The sequence below is a fragment of the Pipra filicauda genome, unplaced genomic scaffold (genome assembly GCF_003945595.2).
Source record: "Pipra filicauda isolate LSUMZ 115617 unplaced genomic scaffold, ASM394559v2 scaffold59_size3379749_pilon, whole genome shotgun sequence".
NCBI lineage: Eukaryota > Metazoa > Chordata > Aves > Passeriformes > Pipridae > Pipra > Pipra filicauda.
The window spans coordinates 2955863-2976705 of NW_024104753.1; the positions used below are offsets into that span (position 1 = coordinate 2955863).

General features: G+C 40.6%; 1 protein-coding gene across 1 annotated transcript in view; it reads left to right on the top strand.

Annotated features, from left to right (window-relative positions):
* Positions 1 to 20843, top strand: part of KIAA1549L (KIAA1549 like) — a 128326-nt gene that overhangs the window by 64081 nt on the left and 43402 nt on the right. The window contains exons 4-11 of the mRNA XM_027714515.2: positions 176 to 288; positions 1791 to 2010; positions 3025 to 3158; positions 5602 to 5764; positions 8885 to 8944; positions 10498 to 10649; positions 12066 to 12237; positions 15529 to 15692. Of these exons, the coding sequence (XP_027570316.1) occupies positions 176 to 288; positions 1791 to 2010; positions 3025 to 3158; positions 5602 to 5764; positions 8885 to 8944; positions 10498 to 10649; positions 12066 to 12237; positions 15529 to 15692 (1178 nt within the window). The remainder of the gene's footprint in view (positions 1 to 175; positions 289 to 1790; positions 2011 to 3024; positions 3159 to 5601; positions 5765 to 8884; positions 8945 to 10497; positions 10650 to 12065; positions 12238 to 15528; positions 15693 to 20843) is intronic.

The following is a 20843-nucleotide window of genomic DNA, read 5'->3' on the forward strand; positions in this document are numbered from 1 at the left end:
GATAGGGAACTCAGGACACTGCTGAGGCCCTGCAGTTCTGTCTTTGGAGCTGCTGCTAATCCTGCAGCTGCTTTGATGATCCCCGCACAGCCAGCCCCACGTAAAAACAATTAGAGGAAGCAAACGGGAGCATGGTGATGTCTCAAACCACCATGTGGCTTTTGTTGCTCCACAGTTCTGTTTCTGAACACAAGGAGGATGATGATCAGCAATGCCTTCAGGGAGATGGTGAGAAAAGGACTCAACCAAGTGCTGAGACAAGCGTTCAACCAAAACGTCAGTGCTCAGGTAAGCATGCATGGCTTGCCTTCGTGATCTCACTGAAACACCCCTCCCACCAAAGGAATCCCAGCTGGCTGCAGCCCTAGTGGTATCTCTGGTTGCAGGAAGCCTCTTTGAGGGGAACAGTGAGCTTTTCCTATGGAGCCTCTTGGAGGGGAGCAGTGAGCTTCTCCTATGGAGAACAGGCATAGGCGGCACCCACTCTGGGCTCTAAAAACATGAGGAGTATTCCAAAGCTTTTACCAGTTTATTTGATGAAGAAGAAGAGAGAAATGCAAACTTCTTTTTAGTGTGTTCTGGGAAACGATTACTGACAGCAGTGTCCTCTCTCCCCTGCAGCTCAGGAGTGACTCCTGACTCACAGGCAGCTGAGTGCTGTTCTGCTCAGCCTGGATCAATGGCAACAGCATGGCTGGTAAATGGGATGTCAGTGCTGTCAGTCTGCTCCCTGGCTTGAAAACCTGGTACCTGACAAGTGCGATTCCACAGGGATGAAAATCCCGAGCAGGGAGGAAGCACATTTTCTTGAAAATAAATGGAGGTGATGTGTTCATCACTTTGCAGCTAAATTGCAGGCACCTCTGCACTGCTGTGTGTGAGAGCAGGCTCGGGTGGGCTGCTGGGGTGCTTTTCTCTGGGACACAGGTTCCTGTTCACTTAGGCAGGGATTTGTGTTATAAGTTATCCTTACCAAGCCCCTGAGAAAGAAGAAAGCAATTTTGCTCAAAATAGAGGGCATCAAGGTGACTTCAGTCCCCACACTTTATTGCTGTAAGTGTGGACCATGTTAGTTGGTTTGGGAATTGTGTGTTCCCGAGTCTTGGCAGGAGCAATAAAAACTGTCAGGTTTCGTCCCCTACCTTTTTGTAAACTTGAGAGGAGCTGCCTTTTGGTTGCCAGGTAAAACCTAGTGGGGAGGACCAGTTCCAGGGCTAAAACTTTCTGGAAAATACAGAGTTCTGAGGTAAAACTCAACTCATGTTTTGGCTCATAGTGTGTTCATTCTTGTGGTTTGTTATTTCCACTCATATAGGTCCACTTGCAGACTGGACAGTACAGCAAAACAGTATAAAGTGATAGCCTAATCAAATATTGAAAACTTTTACCTTTCAAAAATCTACCTTCAAACTTGCAGTGACAGACACATGCACAAAGTCAGTGAACTTCAGGCATGAAGTAGGAGGTGGAGTTTCTCTGGATTCTCTGTATTTTTACATGCATAATTAAAATATCCCAGTATCTGTACATGAATGAAGCCCCAGCCTAAACTGGAGGTGTGACAGCTCTAGTAGCAATACTGCACTGCTTCAATTCAGAGCACATGCTGCGAGGGCTGGGCCTAAAGCTCCCTGAGCAGCTCTGCTAACACGGTGTCTGATACAACACTAACTGGTCCCATAGGGTTTATAGGGGATTACAGGATAAAAACCCTGCAAGGAACCCATATTAAGCATGAGAAAAGTCCCATCAAATAGTGATAGAATTGTGCTTCCCTGCGTGTGTTTTAGGTTGAAATCCTGGAGCAATCGAGTAACCTAACAGTTGGTTACTACGTTACACGGGGGAGGACGGTTTTCATCCCGGCTGCTGTCATCGAAAGGCTCCTCGCGTACGGCATCAGCAACGCCACGGCAGACATCAAGCAGCACGTGCCACATCTCCAGGCCGTGGTGGCCCTGGCCTTGCCGTGGAAGCCCCTTCCCGCGTACCACTTCCAGCTGAAAACAGGTGAGCCATGTCCTGCCTGCCCTGGGGTGGTCTGTGTGTTTGTGGTTCGGTGGCCAGGGACAATTCCTGCCTCAGCCCCTGCTCTCCAGTGCAGTGATGTGGCAGCAGGACAAGCTCTGCTTTGGTTCCCTGGCACAAGCAGGACAGCCAGTGTGGGCATCCCAGTTCTTCCTGGCGCTCTGCTGTCACAGCCATTGGCACTGTTGTTGTGAGGTGAAGTGGCTTTGCATTAGGGATGAGTCACACCGATACGCTTGACTAACACTTGGCATTTGGTTAAATGGACTTCAATTGATGGACTGTGCAGTAACCTGTGTGTTCCTTCTGGGGACAATCAGATGAGAAACATGACTATAGGATATATACACACACACACACATACTGTTCTGGCTGGACCCATCTGACCTAGGTCCCAGCTGTCTGACCCAGGGTCACTGTTTAACCCTCTGTGCTGTACCAAGCATCACTGCAGAGTAATTGCAGTGCAGTATAAGCTGTGAGAGGGCAGAGAGTGCTGTAAAACAATATATTAAATTATAAAAAGATTTCTTATGTCTGTGCTCACATGTTTCTATACACATAATGCAATTAACCAGTTAGGTAAATTTTTCTTAGAATCAAACAGAATGAGAATCAATATTGTGATTGATTATGTTTTGCAAGAGCAAATGACCTGCAAGATTTAAGACTACAACTTGTCTTTTAGAATAATTTCACTACTGCCTGGCTCTGATTAAATATATGCACAGTGAACTGGTCTTACCATCTTATATATTACTGCAGAAACAATCTCCACTTGTTTATGGAGAGCATCAGCTCTAATAATGCATTTTAACTCTTACATTTTGTCTTAATTAAGGCTCGTTTAGTGCATTGCCTGAATACCATCAACTGATCTTATGTGGCATTAATTTCACCTGCTTAATTTGTTAATTGATCATTTTGCTCTTGGCACTGGAGGATTTATGCAACTGAGAATACTTTTGGCCACATGCTAATATATTCCTTTTCCAGAGCTGCAGTTTGTGGGTCAAACAGACAATATTCAGTCATGCAAATTTATTCAGACCATGGAACAGCGACTACAGAGAGCATTTCAGGATGCTGAAAGAAAGGTCCTGAACACCAGCAACAACTTAACAGTTCAGGTACTATGTTGTGTTGCTTTGCCTGTTGCCAAACTCTCTGGGTCATTCTTTGTTATTCTTTGTGTTTGTATTTCAACATAGTGCCTTGGCTAGCCACTGTGGGAGGAAGTTCATGCTTTCATCTGAAATAAGATAGTTTTACGTATTGCAGGAAAACTTATAAATGGATGATTTATAGAAGACAGGTACTTTTTATGAGTTTGAGTTTTACTGTTTGCAGTTAAGTCATTCAAATGAAATTCAAATAAAAACAAATGTATATTCTTCCAGAGTTATATTTTTACTGAATATGTTATTCTGGCATGTTAGTTGCTTTTGCTGTGGCTATTCAGGTATAAAGATGGTGACAGGCATAGCTGTTTGTAAGATCTGAGCTAATGGAATATAATTCTTTCTCTTTTTTTGGTGTGCATTCGGTTCCATACTCGCAGACAGACACAAATTCACCACTAAAGACTTGATTTTTTGCAGACATTTATATGTATAGAGGGCCAACACCCTTATGCTCTGTGCCATACTTCAGGAAAAAAGAAATTATCCTCTGGGTGATATTATATGTATTTGACTCATGATAAAACTCTGTGTATGGGCTTGTGCTCCTCAGAATGGTTTGTACGTAACTTTCCAGAAAGAGAAAATTGGCCGTCGGGGCTCTCCTCAGTTACTTTGGTGCAGAGAAGGCACAAAAGTGCATGGAAAGAGATGACCTACCACAGTAGGTAAAGGGATTATCAAGCTTTTCGATAGCTGGACCTGTGGCACTGAGGGGAACTTCGTGGTGACTAATTTGCTTGAAGTGGAAAAGGCAGATCTCACAAAGCACCTAAGCAATTTTGTAAAGAGCCCTAGTAGAAGGTGGTAGTTGGTTTTTTTTTGTGGGTATTTCCAATTTAAGAAGAGATAGGATGGAGGTCTTGGAGGCAAGATATAAGCTGGGAAGTAAGAGGCTCAAGGGTGTGATCTTCATGATAAATTTTTCTGAAGTCATTTTTCAGTACCATGCAACAGACTAAGTGCAGCAGAAAATTGTATGATGGTTTTAGATTAATTACAAACTGAGGAACAGCTCTGAAGCAGACAGAGCCAATTCAGAAAAGGCATTGCTGCACTTAAAAGAGCAGAGGGAAAGGTGCAAGGTGTCTAAAAGGCGTGAAGCAACTTCCATGCAAGGAGTAATGAAACTGGCCATGGTTCTCCAGCCATGAGTGCTGTAGTGAATCAAGAGTGATCACTTGGAGCTTCCCATAACAGAACTACTCATATTTAAGAATCCTTAGGAAGAGTCCTTTCACACAGCGGGTGATAAAGATGTTACTGGAGAAAAAGCCTGGAAATTACAAAAAGCAATTGGCCAAAAATGTACAAGAAAAAGTCATCAACCCTGTTTAAACCCAAGCATATGATTTATGGCTCAGACCAGAGCTGTGGGCTAACCTTACACTGCTGAAAGCAGTCTTCAGTTCTTCTGTGCTCACTCTCCAACCATTTGCTCCTGGCCATTGGTGAGCCAATTGTCTAAGTGGACATTGGCTACACAGACCTTTGGTCTGACCTCAAACTCTTCTGATGTTTTTATTATACTGTGCTTTCTGTTTTTACTTGGTGATCCAGATGATAAAAACGGGGAATTTAAATAACACTCATGAATGCTGTTGGTCCTACCTATGTCTAGCCAAAAAAAAAATCCTTCTTGTCCTAGGACGTAAGTTTTCTGAGAAAACATATTTTGATGGTGGCTTTTTTTTGTTCCTGCCCTGCCTTTTCCTCTCTGCTTCCTAATGAAACTGGTGTCTGAGGAGATGATCCGGTAGTTGCTAATTAGAATTGGTTCTTAAATGCAGTCTTCAGGTTTGGGCTCAGGAAGAGATGGGCATAGAGCTAACCTGGGAAGAGAGCAGGTAGTGATATGATGCTAGGAACAGAAGAGACATGATATCCCTTTATTTAGTATGGAAAAGGTGTGGATCTAGATAACTGTACTAGGAAGGCAGCAAAGACAGCAAGACATACAGGTCAATTCCTCTGCATCAAGCAATGGACGATTTTTCTGATAAGAACCCTCTCCTTCATCTTACATTTCTTGATAAAACCAGGGAAAAGTAGTTTCAGTCCTGACTGCATCCTTTCTGCCTGCTGCTGTCCTCCAGGAACTCTGCATGTGCTACAGTAGGGATTAAAGTATCACACAAGTAAAGTTTTACACAATCATGTTGAATGAGACGTATCTAATCCGCTGTTCAAGTTAAGGTTTCCCCAGTTTGTTTGCAGTGGCTGGGTTGTTGTTTTTGTTTGGTTGCTTTTGTTTGGGCTTTTGTGTGTTTGTTTTTCAGGGTTTTGTTTGTTTGGGGGATTTATTTGTTTTCGGTTTTGGTGGGTTGTTTTTTGTGGCGGTGTCTTTTTGTTGCTGAAACACAGCAACACGTTATTTCTGCCTCTGTTTCAGATTTTGAACACTTCCAATGTCTCCCAAGCTGTCACTCTGTTTTACGTAGTGAACAATCGAAGCACAACTCTAAATGGCACTACTTCCAGCAACCTTCTTAATCAGCTGTCAGCTGAGCTGGTGGGTTTCTACCTCACCTACCCACCTCTCACCATTGCTGAATGTAAGTATGTGCTTCCCAGCACGCAGCTCTTTAACATTAACCAGCACCAGGCTAATGTTTGGCAAGTACCCTAAGCTTTGTTGTCAAGCTCACAGATTGCAGGTGGTTTTTCTGACTATTTTAAAAATACTTTTTTTATTAAAAAAAAAAAAAGGAGAGGGGCACCCAGGTGGTTATTTTTTTTTCTCTAGGTTCAGTGTTTACTTTGACTGCTAGGAGCAATGTCAAATAAGCAAGAAAAACACATATAAACTGTCATTGCTAAAAAAAAATCCAACTCTGTGACAGGTTCCAAACAAAATAAAATGGTGGTTTTATGTAAAACAAAGCACAGAAGGTCCCCAATTCCTCATTTCAGGAAAGCTTAGCATAGCACATGAACTTTAGCTCCAGCATAGCCCTTTACTTCAGTAGAAGCCTCAGCCCCTGTGCTTGCTCCAGTGGCTGGGCTAAGATCAGGTTGTGAGTGTGTGTTTGGGCACTGGGTGAGCTCTGGCCACGCTTCTTTGTTTGAGAAGTTGTCGGTGTATTTGCTGAATTTCATCCTCTGTTTAAAAGTGGTCAGAGCTCTTAAACATCAATAGTTTGCTTGCATTCCAGTTGTTACGAAGGCTCTGAGGTACAGAGAGCTGGAGACAATTGTGTGGTATATATGCTCTCCGACTCTGCTAATTTCTCTGAAATGATTAAAGGGACAAGACGTTTGATTATGGGGATTTCTGTTTAATCTGCTTGTTAATGTGATGTGTGAAATTAAGCTTACTGCAGAGACAGGTTATCTCCAGGTTCACTGGAGATCAGTGTTCACTGGAAGTGAGAAGAGACAGGGACATGCTGGGAAATCAGTGCATGGTAATGGACTGGTAAAGGAAGGGCAGGCTTCAGCTGATCTCACTGTGTGTAAATCTTCATCAGATGCTTGTTAGATTTGAAATACTGTGTTCAAACACCAGTAAAGATCTGGTTAAGCTTCTGGTAGCTTTCAAACTCACTGCCAAGGCTATGCAGTGGTTTGTAATTTTGCATTTCACAAGCATTGAAATAATTGGGCACATAAGGGTAGAGTCAAATTTGTCTTTATGATCGGAACTCTGAACTGAGTGGATTTGTAGCTTTAGGTAAAATTACCAAAATGCTTGTTCATTTTCTGATTCTAAGAAAAAGCAGAAGCAGACTATTGGAAAGGGAGCGCTGGGGAAAACACAAGTTATCTTTTTTCATTGGTCCATTTTGTTTGCAAACAGCCCAATAGCAGAGGAGTTCTCTTGTGCAATTTTTCATGAGTGACTTGCACAATGAGCTGTCTGTGGGATAAGTGGTCGCTCTCTGCTGTGAAGCAGTCAGGAATCACAGCTAACTGTGGTGATTGTGCAGATCTGTAGAAAAGGAGGTGTGTATGTTATCTTGAGGCATTACCTATCAGATTATGGTATTTGCAAACAAATAGGTGAAACTGCCCAACGATGAGCTCTTGAGCTGCGTTGGTGCACTTTTGTATCAGAGTTTCCATCACAAGGTAAGAGACACCTCTCAAGGTAGGCTTGTGTTTTCACAGTCTTTCCACAGGCAAGAGGAGGTGGAGGGAGGCTGTTGACAAAGGAAGGGATGTAGCCCATTCCTTATCAGACAGGATCCTTCCCTTTCATGGCTGGAAGGTGAACCTGTCTGTCGAGTGCCCTTTGTGCAGGACTTGTCTTCATGGGGCATCCAGGAGCACAGGGAGAAAGCTGGAGGAAGTTTTGATGATGGCTGTGCTCAGTTCAAGTGTTCAGGCTCCAAAATAGGTCTGTTGCATAGGAAGAGGATCATGGTGCTTCTCACAAAGGCAACGCAGGCATGTGCTTAGTAGTCAGGAGCTGTGAAAGACATTTGTCACACTGCAAGACTTTTGTGGTACTGCAGTTCTCTGTTGATCCCCACACATAATGGAGAGACCTGATAAAGTCTTTAGCTAGTGCTTCTTTAACAACTAATGGCTTATATTTCATTTTGGAGTTCTTGGTTTTATTCCCAGTGCAGCAGCTGTACTGCAAACTCAGAACTTAATGCAAGCGTAGTGTTTATGGCACCAGACTGATAGTGTGTCTGGAAAATGTTTCCTTTGAAGAGCGTTTGATGCTTATTCATGTGGCAGTGTTGTTGTTTCAGTTTATCAAACAAATACTGCTGTTGTTCTCAGAGCATGTTATTTCCCAGTAGGCTCCAGTGGCTCCTCCAGAGCCTTTGCAATCTGTCATGGAAATGCACAGCTCAGGGCACGCTGTGAAATCCCTCCTCAAAAGCAGTTCCTGTGCGTAATCAGATCCTTTACGATGTTTACTATTTCACGCCACTTTGGTGTTTAAAAATCAAGGTAACTCAATAGCAGCACATCAGTGTGCAAGGCATGGATATTTTCTGAATTAAGTTCCTAGTATTAATGCTTTCCACGTTGCATAAATCTATTGAGAAAAATGCTGAGCTGTATAATGAATTAGCAGCATATTGAGCTTTACAGCCTAATGCACTTTGGAGATGGAGAAGCAAACAAAAGGCACCAAAATGGCAAATATCAGTTTCTCACAGATGTAAACACATATGGTAGTAATACCTTAAATGGTGCAGAGTGAGAGAGAGCACCACACTCCAAGGTGTGTTTGCAGTTTTGTTAGTCTCGTTTGTAATTCATGTGGAGTCTGATCTTGGTTTATTTTAGCACTATTTTAGGTTAAAACTGTGGTCTGGGTTACATAAGGATTAATCAGAGAAGCAACATGGAATCCTATCCTGTTTTCTGCAGGGGAGAAAGCAGCAGAAATGTATAGAACATGGACACACACCTGTTACCTATCATTCTTGGTACTGGGCAATCCTGGGCTTTGCCCCAGACAATGTACAAGCCAGCATTTGGGCAACAGGAGAGATGTATGTTCTACTTTGTGTGGCAGTGCCTCTTCTGTTTACACTTAATGTTCTTTTTCAGAGAGAAGAGAAATCGTAACACTGAAAATTATGCCTCTAGATCTCCTCTTGGACCACAGTTCAATTTATTTATCACTGTCTGGTTAGCCAGTTTCAGGGCATGTAATGTATAGGATGTTGGAATGTTATGACATAATTTCAACGCTTTTATTTTTAAAGCTTTGGAGTATCCAAACCTTGATGTCTCGGAGTCAACTAGAGACTACTGGGTGATAACAGGTACTTTTTAATCTCCTTCCCTCCCCCATGCACTCCAGGTGATAATTTTTAGTGGTTGTTTATATAAACACATCAGTGCAGTATTTTTAGACAAAAATAAGTGGCTGCCCACTGAAGCTGCCTGTTGCACTCAACTGGGCAAATGTATTTACAGTCACTCTGGGGCATAACTGATTCATCATCTTGAACGGCGTCATCTCCTGCATCCAGCACCCGCCTCAGAATTTATAGCACTTTGCTTTAAGCACTTCTGGGAGCAGCATTATCTTCTCAGAGTTTTGAAACACAAATAGACTGTTTGTTAGTTTTTTTCTTTCCCTGGGTCTTGGATTTAAATCTGAATTCACAAGTCAAAAGACACTTGTAGACATAGCCCAGGAAGAAAGGTGAACTATTAAACCAAGGAAGTTTGTTATGATTTGCTGACTGTCTGGGTCTGGAGATTTTTACCTTTTCATCCAAAACATTAGGCATATAACTCTCTGTTGGTGGAAAAGAAGGTGCAGAGAATGCTCAGAGGCTTCAAAATACTTTCTTTATGAAGTCATTTCACTGGTACCACATTCTCATTCACAACCATTTTGACTTCAGAAATGATAACGGGGCAAGAAAGAGACCCTTTCCCCCAGACATCTTTGAGTGAGTAGATAGCAAAACCTTTTTAATTGGTGTGTCTGCACCTGGAATTGTTTAATGCTCAGGAGAGCAAGCGAAAAGGAGTCTGACATGAAACGGATTTGGTGCCTGTTATATCTATTCATAAATTTGATATAAAATGTCTATGCAGAGATTATGAGCCTCTGAGAGAGCGCTACTGCTCTTCCCCATATGGACCCTGATAATCTCATCCTTCATTTCTTGCCTCTGTGCACCTACTGCAATGGAGTAGTATTGATATTACACTGGAAACTTTGTTTTCAAAAAAAATCATGGTGGTCCCAGTAGATTTTTTTTTTAAATAATATTGAAAAGATCGTACATATGTATGAATTGAATCATCATGCCATATCACTTTTTTGAACTTTATGTTAATCCAGTGTCTTCTAAATTTTACATTCATTTATGCTTCAGAAATCGTTATTCAGTTTTTGGTGCTCTCAAACCAGGGTATTTTGTTTCAAACTGAGTTGTACAAAATCCTAACTTCTGATTTCAAATCTGCAGGAGGGGAAACTGGTTTGGTTAACAGGAGCATCTGGCAACAAGCATTAAACCAGCAGCTTGCAAATAGGTTTTAACTTACTTTTTACATTGAAGATCATAGATTAGGTGCTTCCCAGAGCCATTTTGGTAAACTGAAGGCCTAAAAATGTTTTTTGAGGATTTTATTCTCTGAAACATGACTGACATTATCTGGGAAGAACAGTGCAGGGGCTGAAACAGAAGGGTGTTATGTACACATTGGGAATTACTGAGGAGGTGTAACAGTGCCCAGGTGTTTTTATTCTAAGCTGGTCAGTACCTTCCAAACCGTCTCACAGAACACGTGTTTATTTTACCTGTCCACGTAAGATACGTGCTGATATGTGGTTTTTCTTCCTTCATTCCCACAGTTATTCAAGGGGTTGATATGGCCTTGCTGGGGCTGAACAACCAGAGCTTTGCCCGACTGATGGAGCAGCGCTTGGCCCCGCTGTTCATGATGTCCCACCAGCAAGGGAGGCGATTCAAACGTGCCACCACCGTGGGCAGCTACACTGTGCAGGTGGTCAATGCCACGCCGGTTGCACCTGGATATGTGTTAAAAAAAACCACCAGGGCTTTGCTTTCACGTGTCCAGCTTCAATTTGTGTAAAAGATGTGCCTAACTGGGTCGAGATTTCCTGTGTTTTTTTGGGTTTTTTTCTCCAGAACATCAAAGCGGCAAGGGCGAAATGCGTGGCATTAATAATCATGTCTTTTCCTGCAGTCAGCCCCTCATCTTCTAGAAATCATCATTAGTTAATCAGTGTTAATAAATATTTTCTCTCTGGTTGCTATGAGGATTGGTACAAAGTACATGTTTTAGCGTAAAGTCTCGTATTCAGCATAATGAAGAGTTCCAAGCTTTTATTCATCAAAAAAGTTTCCTAGGTAACTCAGAGCTAGAACTTCTTTTTGTTGGAAAAAAAATGTAAGAGGCAGCCTTTCTGCAGGGTTAGTCATCAAACCATGTGGCCACAGATCACATGAAGTAGAGATTTTAGACCTGAATAATTTATTAATCATCTTTCTCTTATTTACAGCATTTCACATTCAGTATTTTGAAATGGTCATATTTTGTTTTCTTACCAATTAAGCCAACTGTTATTATGGACAATTGAAATATATGTTCTTCAGTCTTCAAAAATTAGAGAACAAGGTGTTGCTTTTTCAAAAAGTTACATTATACTTTTCAATAATTGATTGCTGTGATATATAAACCCAAGCTACTACTTTTGTCATTTACCCACAGTTCTTTGTGTTTTCCCACTGAAAGAATTTGAAGAAGGAACATGTTTTGCTTGCCAAAAGTGTGACTCTTTGTAAAATTTCCATACAGTCCATACTGTAATGGAGAAGAATCATAAAACTCATTTTCTTCTCATCATTAGAAATTTTTGACACTTTCTCTACTCTCAGGAAAGGTACAGGTACAATGTGAAAATTCTGACAGTGTTCTGCAGAATAAAATGGGAAAAAACATGGTTCTCTTTATTATCAGCCTGGGATAAAAAATAATGAGGATAGAAGTGAAATGTGAGGATATTTTTCAACTGCAATATGTCCTAACAGTAGGTTAGGACAGATTATTAAGAATTCCTTCTTTACAGAGGACTGTAATGTCCAAACATTTGACCCTTTCCTCCTTTTTACTGCATGCTTTTCTTAGAGTAGGGTTTTACTTTAGGATTGTATTTAAATGTTTTTTTAAGAAGTCAGTCAGTCAGTCCTCTGACTGACTGACTTAGCCTGGGCTATGAAGGGGAGAAGCTCTGATCCTGTGAGAACATTTTCATGGAGCTTATGCTTGTAGGAGGTCTCGGAGGAGTTCCCTGTGGGCAGTGCCTTTAGATAGCTGCTGGCAAGTTTTGCCGTGGTATAATGCAAACACAATTTATTTCTCCTTCTCTCATTATTTATTTATTTATTTCCCTTAAAGATGGTAAAAATTCAGCGTATCCCAGGCCCCAAGGAGCCGGCTGAACTGACGTATTACACTTTATACAATGGGAAGCCTTTGCTGGGCACTGCAGCTGCCAAAATTTTGAGCACCGTTGACTCCCAACGCATGGCCTTGACCCTGGGCTATGTCATCCAAGTCCAAGCTGATCGTAAGAGTTCTTTTAAAAATTCTGTAGTTTAATCCTTTTTTTTTTTTTTTATTCTGTTGTTTTTCTTTCTTCCTTTCTTTCTTTCTTTGTGAAAACACCAGGGTAGATGTGGGAAGCCTGCACTTATCACACAGAGTAACATCCATGGGCTGAACATTATGGAACAGTAAAGTTGGAATTAATTCTGATTAGTTAATTAAACCACAGGCTAATGATGGCTGGGGCAAAGTTGCTATTCAAATAACTTGCCCCAAAGTCAAATGTGGGGGCTATTAAGAAGTCCTTTGTTTTTTACTTGCTCAGAATAACGTAGGTTCTGTCTCAAAGAGATTATTATTTTTTTAAAATAATAATTTTCACTGAGAACTTTGTCAAGTGCACCACGTGGTTGTTAAAGGTGTTGTTTAGACACAAATCAGAAAAGTGAAGTTGAAAAGAACTATTTGTGTGTATGGACAGTTTTCAGATTCAAGATATGATCAATATCATTCAGAACAATGTGGCTAAAAAGGAATCCATTCTTGAAAAGTAAAGGTCTTTCGAGACCTTCATCAGTTACTGAGTTATTGTGGACACAAATTTCTCTAGATTTTCTTTTTTTTTGGATATTCCTGTGTAGTTGACCCACAGTCATAAACCTGTGGTGGAACTTGGAGCCTTTTTTTTTTTGTGCAGTTAAGAGCTTAATGTACAAATTGATGCCTTTAGCTAACTGAGTCTCTCTACTTTGCCAAGGTTTTTATCTAGATGAAATTAAAATGATATAGTGGACTTCTTTATTGGATCTTCTTACTGACAAAACAGCATATAAAATGGGTCTCTCTGGTGCAATTATATCTACTTGAAAGAGCAGTGATACTGAAGTAATTACATGCAATGGTGACAGGAAAAGAAGGGACCACTGTAATAAGCAATTTATATATCATCCATAAACATAGGATTGAGTTAGAAGGCAGAAATATGATATAATTTCCAGAGAATGCACTATGTACTGTATCTGATCCTTGATTCAATCATGGTCTGTTACTGACTTTAATTCGACTGAATAGGTTGATCTCCATCCCTGCTTCCTTAAATTCCAGCATTTAAATTCTAAATAATTCTGTTTTCTGTGAGAATATTTCTTTAATGCATTTTTTACTAAAGAAGATATAGATAATACATAGCAGTTTCCTAGCTCTTTGTGCAGTGTTGTGATTTATATGGGTATTTAGGCAATTATGACATCTGCTACTCATCATCCAACTTTGTATTTCCATGGTCTGATGAGGCAGCCTTATTTATCTGTAGATTATCATACCAGTGAAGTATGCATAGAATACTGTAAGAGAATATACAGAAATTGAAATTATGACCTGGGGTAACTGAGATTCTGAAGGCAGACTATTTGAAATGTAGGAGGTTTATATATCTTTATACCTTATTATGGAGAAAAAAATCAATTGCTTTCATTTTGGACATGGTTATTTGCAATGTGTCTTTGTATTACCAAAGACAATACTTCGTGTGGATTTCATTTTTGCTCATTATAATTTCTTTATAGCAGAATGAAAAGTTCTGTTCCAAAATGCAGTAAGGAAACACATCTACCCTTGGGAGCTCATAGTCGGGTTAGACAAGACAGACGAATAATATCAAAAAATATGGATGTTCCTGTTTTATAAGCAAGAGACTGAGTTATAAGAGAATGAAAGGCTTGTTTCAAATTCCACTGAAGTCTTTTTGAGTTAAATGAACCATGGGTTGACTTAAGGTCACATTGGAAGTTGGTAACTGAATTAAAGATGTAAACTAGGACTCCTAAATGTCTGTCCCATTAGCCATAAGGTCATCATTCCCTCTGCATTCCTTACAAAGAATAAATATAGTTTTCCAGCAATTGTTTGCTGCTCCCACAGCAGCAGTCTGTAATTAAAGTTACTGTTATTTGTTAAAATTCAGATTCAGTTTCCTTCCCCACAGCCCTTTCATCCCCAAACTAAATGTCAGAGTCAGCAATTAAGAATTATGCAAGTCTGTTGAAAAGTGAACCTTGAAAGGCTTCAACCTGTTTTTTTGGACAGTCTTTTTGCTCAAGTCCTGTACCTAATGGTGCTGTTACTACATCACCCAACAAAGTACATTGACTTTGCAAAAAGCTGCAAATCTACAAAGAAAACAGACTCAGGCTTCAGCCAGACTTTCAGCTTTTGGAACTGCTGCTGAACAAGCTGGTATGCATTTGAAGTCTGATCCTGAAAGATGCTGAGTGCCTCTGACAGCTCATAAGCTCAATGACATTTGAAAGCACCAGTCCCCTGGGAAATGGGAATGGCTGCTTTGTGCTGGTATTCTCACAGTTGCCTGCCCACACCAGCAACCAGTGCCATAGGAAAATAAACAGAGATATCATGGTGAAGTCCACTAAATGTTTCACTACAGCAGAATTCAGCATTATAAGGAGATTATCTGATGTTTTTCCTGAAAGAAATGAAATGAAATGAGAGGACTGGGAATGTGTCACTGGAGGATCTCTTATGTGTGAAGAAGTTGAAGGTTCATACTGAGAGAGATTATTCTGATAAAATGGAATCTAAAATGTTTTTGCATCACTGCATTTCTGAAACGTACCCTTTTCCTGGTGCAAGGAATATATATATCTGCAAGTAGCTCTTTCCAACCTCATTATTTCTACTCCTTCAGAAATAATGGATTCAGTTTGACCTTAACTATGATAAATTATTTCTAGAGCACAAGAGAAGCATTCTCTTATTGCCCTATTGATATTGATAATAACTATATTAGAGTGTTTAGCTTCACTGTTTTTGAAAAAGCTCTGCCACTTCACCCTTGCTGAGCCAGTAAGTCTTTGACACCAGGTATGAACTCCATGTGTGTTCTTTTAACACACATGCTACCTTGCTGTAAGCTGGATTTGTGTTTGAAAAATAGTTAAGGATATATTACTTGCACCTTTTTTGTTTGTTTGTTTATTCTGTAAACGAACCACTGGAGTAATTTCTAATATGGCATCTAACTTGATTTGGAGTGGATGGCTGCTTTTGCATATAAACAGGTATTTGCATATAAATAAGAGAAGAGAGCCCAGGGATTTGTGTATTGAAGAGTGTTGCTGATTGTTTTGTTTTGTTTGTTGTTGCTTTTTTTTTAATTAAGGTATTCCTTTGTATAGAAAGCTAGATTACTTACAGTCCTTTTGTACTAATTTTTATATGGAGACGGTTGAAGACTGGAAGCAGTCGGATTGTTGCACAGTGAAGCTTACCAGTGTTGGTTTGCAATTTTCTGTAGCCGTGGTGAAGAACCCCCCAAACAACCTGTGGATCATTGCAGCGGTGCTGGCTCCCATTGCTGTGGTTACAGTCATCATCATCATCATCACAGCAGTGCTGTGCAGGAAGAACAAGAACGACTTCAAGCCGGACACCATGATGAACCTGCCTCAGAGAGCGAAGGTGAGCGACCGATCGCGGGATCCAAAGACGTCCGTTTGCTCTCTGAGGTTGTAACGCTTTCTCTGATAGATGTAGTTGAAGAATGTTTGGGATTGAAATGGTTGTTACTCACAGGTTGGGTCTTTGCGCTTCTCCTCTGTCCTTGATACCACTGGATCCCTCAGGACTCATCAGCTTCCATCACAGCTCGTCCCTCGGGCGTAGGTTGCGGTGACAGAAGAGCCCTTACACAGCCATGTCAGGCACTGAGCCATTAGGGCTGAGGAGGCTTCACCCAGGGCAGTTGCTTCCTTCTCAAAGTTGAGGACATGGGATATTATGCCTGGGGCTTCTCAGCATCACGTCTCCTGTAGGATCTCAAAACCTGCTCCTACCTGCTGCAGGTGGCAGCGTCTGAAGCCCTGGGCTTTGGCAGCAGTTTGGACCTGGTCCCAACCAGAAGTTCTCCCCTCAGATGCTAATCCAGAATAGACATTCTTTGGATTTTTTTTGTTCTCCCACTGCTATTTTTCTCTTAGATGTTTTGAACTTTCCAATTTATTTGTGGGTATTGCTTGTTGGGTTCAAACAATTACGTTTTTCTTAAAGTTACTAACCCATATCAATTACAAGATGGGTTTTTTTTCCCAAAGCAAATGCATTTCCAGTTTGATTCTCTAACAGAAAATGGCACAGAATACTGATTTGTCTCCACAGTGAAAAAGTCTGCCTTGTCAATGGTGCTATTCTGTGGCTCTTGAACAGGGCCAACCAAAGGTAGGAGTTTTTAGCCCACGGAGCCTGTGTGTAAGGCATACTGTTCCTTTGCCCTTTTAGCTGACTTTGTTCTTCTCCATTGGCATGGGACTGAGATGATGAATTTTTTCTTTGGTTTCTTAATGCTACAGACAGCAGGATTATTGAGATTTCAGCTCTGTTGCTTCTGCTGAAAAATGTAGATTGGAGGGAGAGTTGAAGTAAGTCATGATGCGTGTGACAGCTCCCTTCTCCTTATCTTGGGTTCGTTGCAGATGGGTGCAGCTGGTGCCAGTTGGAAACAAGACATTTGTATCAAAAATGATGCAAAAAAAAGACATTTCCATTTTGGTTCCAGTGTGCTCATCTATTTATCCACTGCTATCCATCTAGTGTTTAGGCTAGATCTGCAGAAGTGAAACACAAACAAAAATTAATACCATTGCAGTGATATGTAACACCCCACTGAAGCCTCTATAATGCAAATAATGCTTCATTAGGGGCTGTTGCAAATACTGTGCACCAGTTGATTCTTTTTATATATAGTCTTAATCCCAGCTAGAGGTAAAAATAAGACTAAGTTTGTATATTGCTTTGAACTGCCCATCTTTATGGGATGCTTTACAGCTGAAGAAGGTTGCTATTTAAAAAAGAAACCCCACTGCTGGTAGAAGCTACAGCACAGAAAAAAACCCTTGAAAGTATTTTTATATTTTAATCCACAGTTGGCATTCAAAAAAGAAAGAGAAAATGGGATTTTTGCTTTTCCTGAGAAATCAGATTTAATCAGGCTATAAAATACATGGTCAGGTTAAAGCCTGCTCAGTCAGGTTACACTTGCATCAGCAGCCAATGTCATCAGATGGGAGCTGGATCTGCAGAACAAAACTACTGGTGCTGAGCTCCCAGCACCCACACTACACTCATTTCAGGAGGTTTTCCTGCAGATTTGTTCATATTTACAGCTGGAGTGCAGGAGTTCCACTTCTGGAGTGCATTTCCCCTTTATGGTTTATTTTGAGACTCCATAAAATTTTATTTAATTCATTATATGAGAAGTGATGCATTTCCAAATGAAAGCTAAATTGCTTCCTGTTTAGCTTCACAATGATGGCTTCATCAAAAAGGTTCAGCCACGTCTAGTTTAGAGTATATGCTGGTATATGGACTGTGGAAGATAAATTCTGCAGCGGGACTGGGAATGGACTGGTTTGGTCATTCCTGATTTCAGCATCTTTACTTAAAGTAAGGCTAAGAAACATATTTGGGAAAATAATGAAATAAGGTCATTTAAAAAAGAACAATTTTAGTTTTATTTTTAATCCCAGCCTAAGGGATAGTGGTAGTTGCTTGAACTGTAATTGCCACGTTTCATGCAGTTTGACAATACAAATAGCTGATGAGCACATATCCATATCACATTTAAAATGAATATGTTGTATTTCATGGCTCAGGAAAGTGCCTGAGACTGCTGATTAATGCTGACTCTGCTCTAAGTGGAGTCACAGTGGAGTGATTTTTAGTTTAAGCAGCAGCTTTAGTATTTTGTTTCCGTGTGTCCGAGATTTGTTGTCGAATCACTGGAGCAATTTTTTGATACCTTTTGAATATCCAGCAAAAGCAAAGGAGGATATTATGAGATACCTGCAGCCTCGGATCTCAGGTGTTTTTGTTTTCAGTGGTGCTGTTTCATGTGCTCGGACTCCAGGAGTCCTGTTCCAAGGGGACTGGCAGAGCGGAGCTGCCTGCTCATCTCTGCAGTCCTGCTGCTGCTGGGAGCAGCGGGAGGCTGCGGGTCCTCCAGAGCAGAGCAGAGCTGCCTCCCGCGTCCCTCCAGACACTCCCACGTCCCTCCAGACACTCCCAGTCCCTCCAGACGCTCCGTCCCCTGCAGCGGGACAGGGTGCTCCAACGCAGCACGGAGGGGTAATGGAACATTTAGCATGAAATATCCTTGTGCAGCTGGGGGAGGTGATGGAGCATTAACAGCAGGGCTGCTGTGGTTGTGCCTGGTAATTAAGAACGCCTTTTTTTGTTGTTGTTGTTGTTGTAGCAGACTGAAGGGTAAATAAATGAAGTTTACAAAGTGACCTCTCTTAGATAGTGTGGTTTATGGTATCTGTCTTGGGAATTGTGTTGCTGTTCTGCCTCAGCAGTCAGGGACATCTGGACTAAGTTGCAGGGGAAAGGGACTGGTTTAATTTTTTTCAGTTTTCTCTCTGGTTGTAAAATTAAAAGAAGTATAAATTCAAATTGATGGAATTCTGATGGGATTTTATTTTAATGTTATTTCAATGCTGGAGTTTTTTTAAGCAACTGTTTTTACCTTAAGGTTTTGGATGGATGTTAACTTTTGCATCTCTTGCTTTTTCATTCACAGCATGCTTTTTTAAAGGCTGTAGTCTGATTTTTCACCTCTCCTTTTTTTTCAGACCATGAAAGAATAAGTTTGCAGGTAAACAGAGATAAGATCTGTAATCTAAGACCTGCAAACAAAAGCAAATAGTGCAACCATGGGAAAACAATGGCTGTCAGTTTGATAAAGGACATGGAGAAAAAAAAATCAGTGAAACTGTGTACCTGGGTGTACCTATAGAGGGGAGGAGCTCATCATCCTTTTTTCTTTTTTCTTTTTTTTTTTTTTTTTTCATTTCTTTCTTTTTTTTTTTTTTAAAGTCTTTTTCATGATCATTACAAGGAAAAAACCTCCCAGAAACAACTCTCTACATTCACTCTGCCCTTTGCCAGGCAGTGTAATCTAATAGTCTCATCACTCATTTATTATTTCAAAAGCAATATTAAAATCCCAGTCCCCCGGTCTTTCTCAGTGTTTTGGTCCTATTGGACATCTATTCTTGCAGTGCTTCAGCAGTGCCTGATCATGATTTAGTCTTGCCAGTTCCCTTCAGGGGTGGTAAAGCCATCTGCTCCTGTGGGCTTTCACGGAGCAGGGTTCCAAGATCAAATTTTATTTAATGCAATATGTCTGCTGATGAGGATGGCTTTCTCAGCTCTTCCTTTATTGCATTTTGTTGCTAGACATGGTGGTAAGTAGAACTCAGATTAAAATAATCCTTCATTTTCTTCCTTTGGCAGATCCAAGCTGGGACACTGCAGAATTCTTTAGTAATTCTCATGTTCTGCTGCTTCTGGTTTGGTTTGGTTATTTTTTTTGTTGGTTTGGTTTGGTTTGGTTTTGTTTTTATATAAGATATGAAGTGTAAGTTGAAACTTATTTTAGTCTTTCAAAGGCATGGAGGGTGAACTAACTGATTTAATTGCCTCTTTTTTTACCTTTTTTTTGCAGAATATCTAGGAGGGTCTTAACTCTGGCACTCAATATCGATAATGACATTTAAAAACATTATTTTGGTTAACAATATTACTGTCTAGCACATTGTGCAGTTCTTCCTAGCTGTCCTTCACAAAGCTTCTGTTTCCCCTTTCTTCATTCCCTTCCCTTTCTTCATTTCCTCCCTTTGCAGCTGCTTTGGTGGCTCTTTTGTGGTACCCTGCCTTCAGGGGAGGGCAAGGAGAAGGCTCCCTCATGACTTACCATGGAGGGGTGATGGTGAATTGGCATTTCTCTGATATGTTGAGAGTTCTATAGTGGTAAGATGTGGAGTTGTCTGCTCTCCCAAATCAGCATTAGCCCACTTAGTGACTCCTTAATGCACGGAAGCTCCTTTCACCAGAGGGGTGCTGAAATAAGGGAGCACATTAGAAATCATTAGCATCATTAGAGATCATTAGCCTCAGTTTGAACAGGAGATTGGGAATGCCATGCAGATCCCCATAAGCAAAAAGCACATTTTATTGTGTTTTAAAAAGTAGAAGGCAGCCCCATTATTTTCAGACTGAACTCACCTATGAAATGTATCTCTATTTATAGCAACAGATTTAGTAAGGGACACAACAAGAAAAAAACGTTCTTTTCAGAGCTCATCCTTTTTTTCCTGTGCCATCAGCTAATTTTTTTCTCCTGCTGATTTTCTTCTGGAAGTAAAATATTCAATAATGACATGACAGGAACACGGAGAGACTAATCAGTCATGAACTAATTCCAGTGTGTTTCCTAAAGTATGTTTGAGGTTTAAAATCAAAGCTACTCAACTTTGAAGTGTTTTGTAGTGCTTTTTTTAGCATTTTGTCAATAGTCTTTGTACTTCAGCAAGAGCATCCTTCCAGTTTTGGGTAAATTAATTCAATTTAATGTAGCAAGAACACTTTTGTGTTTTGTGTTTTTTCCAGAAGTGGTCAGGAATTTCTTGGAGCGATTTATTTTTCATATTCTTTTTTTGCCCCCTAAGAAAATGCAGGTTGTTTCTGTGGGTTTTCTTTGTTGTTGTATTTTTCCCCTTCTCTTTTTCTTCCAATTGAAAATGAAGTTTGGAAAGTCAAGTTTTGCCTAAATGC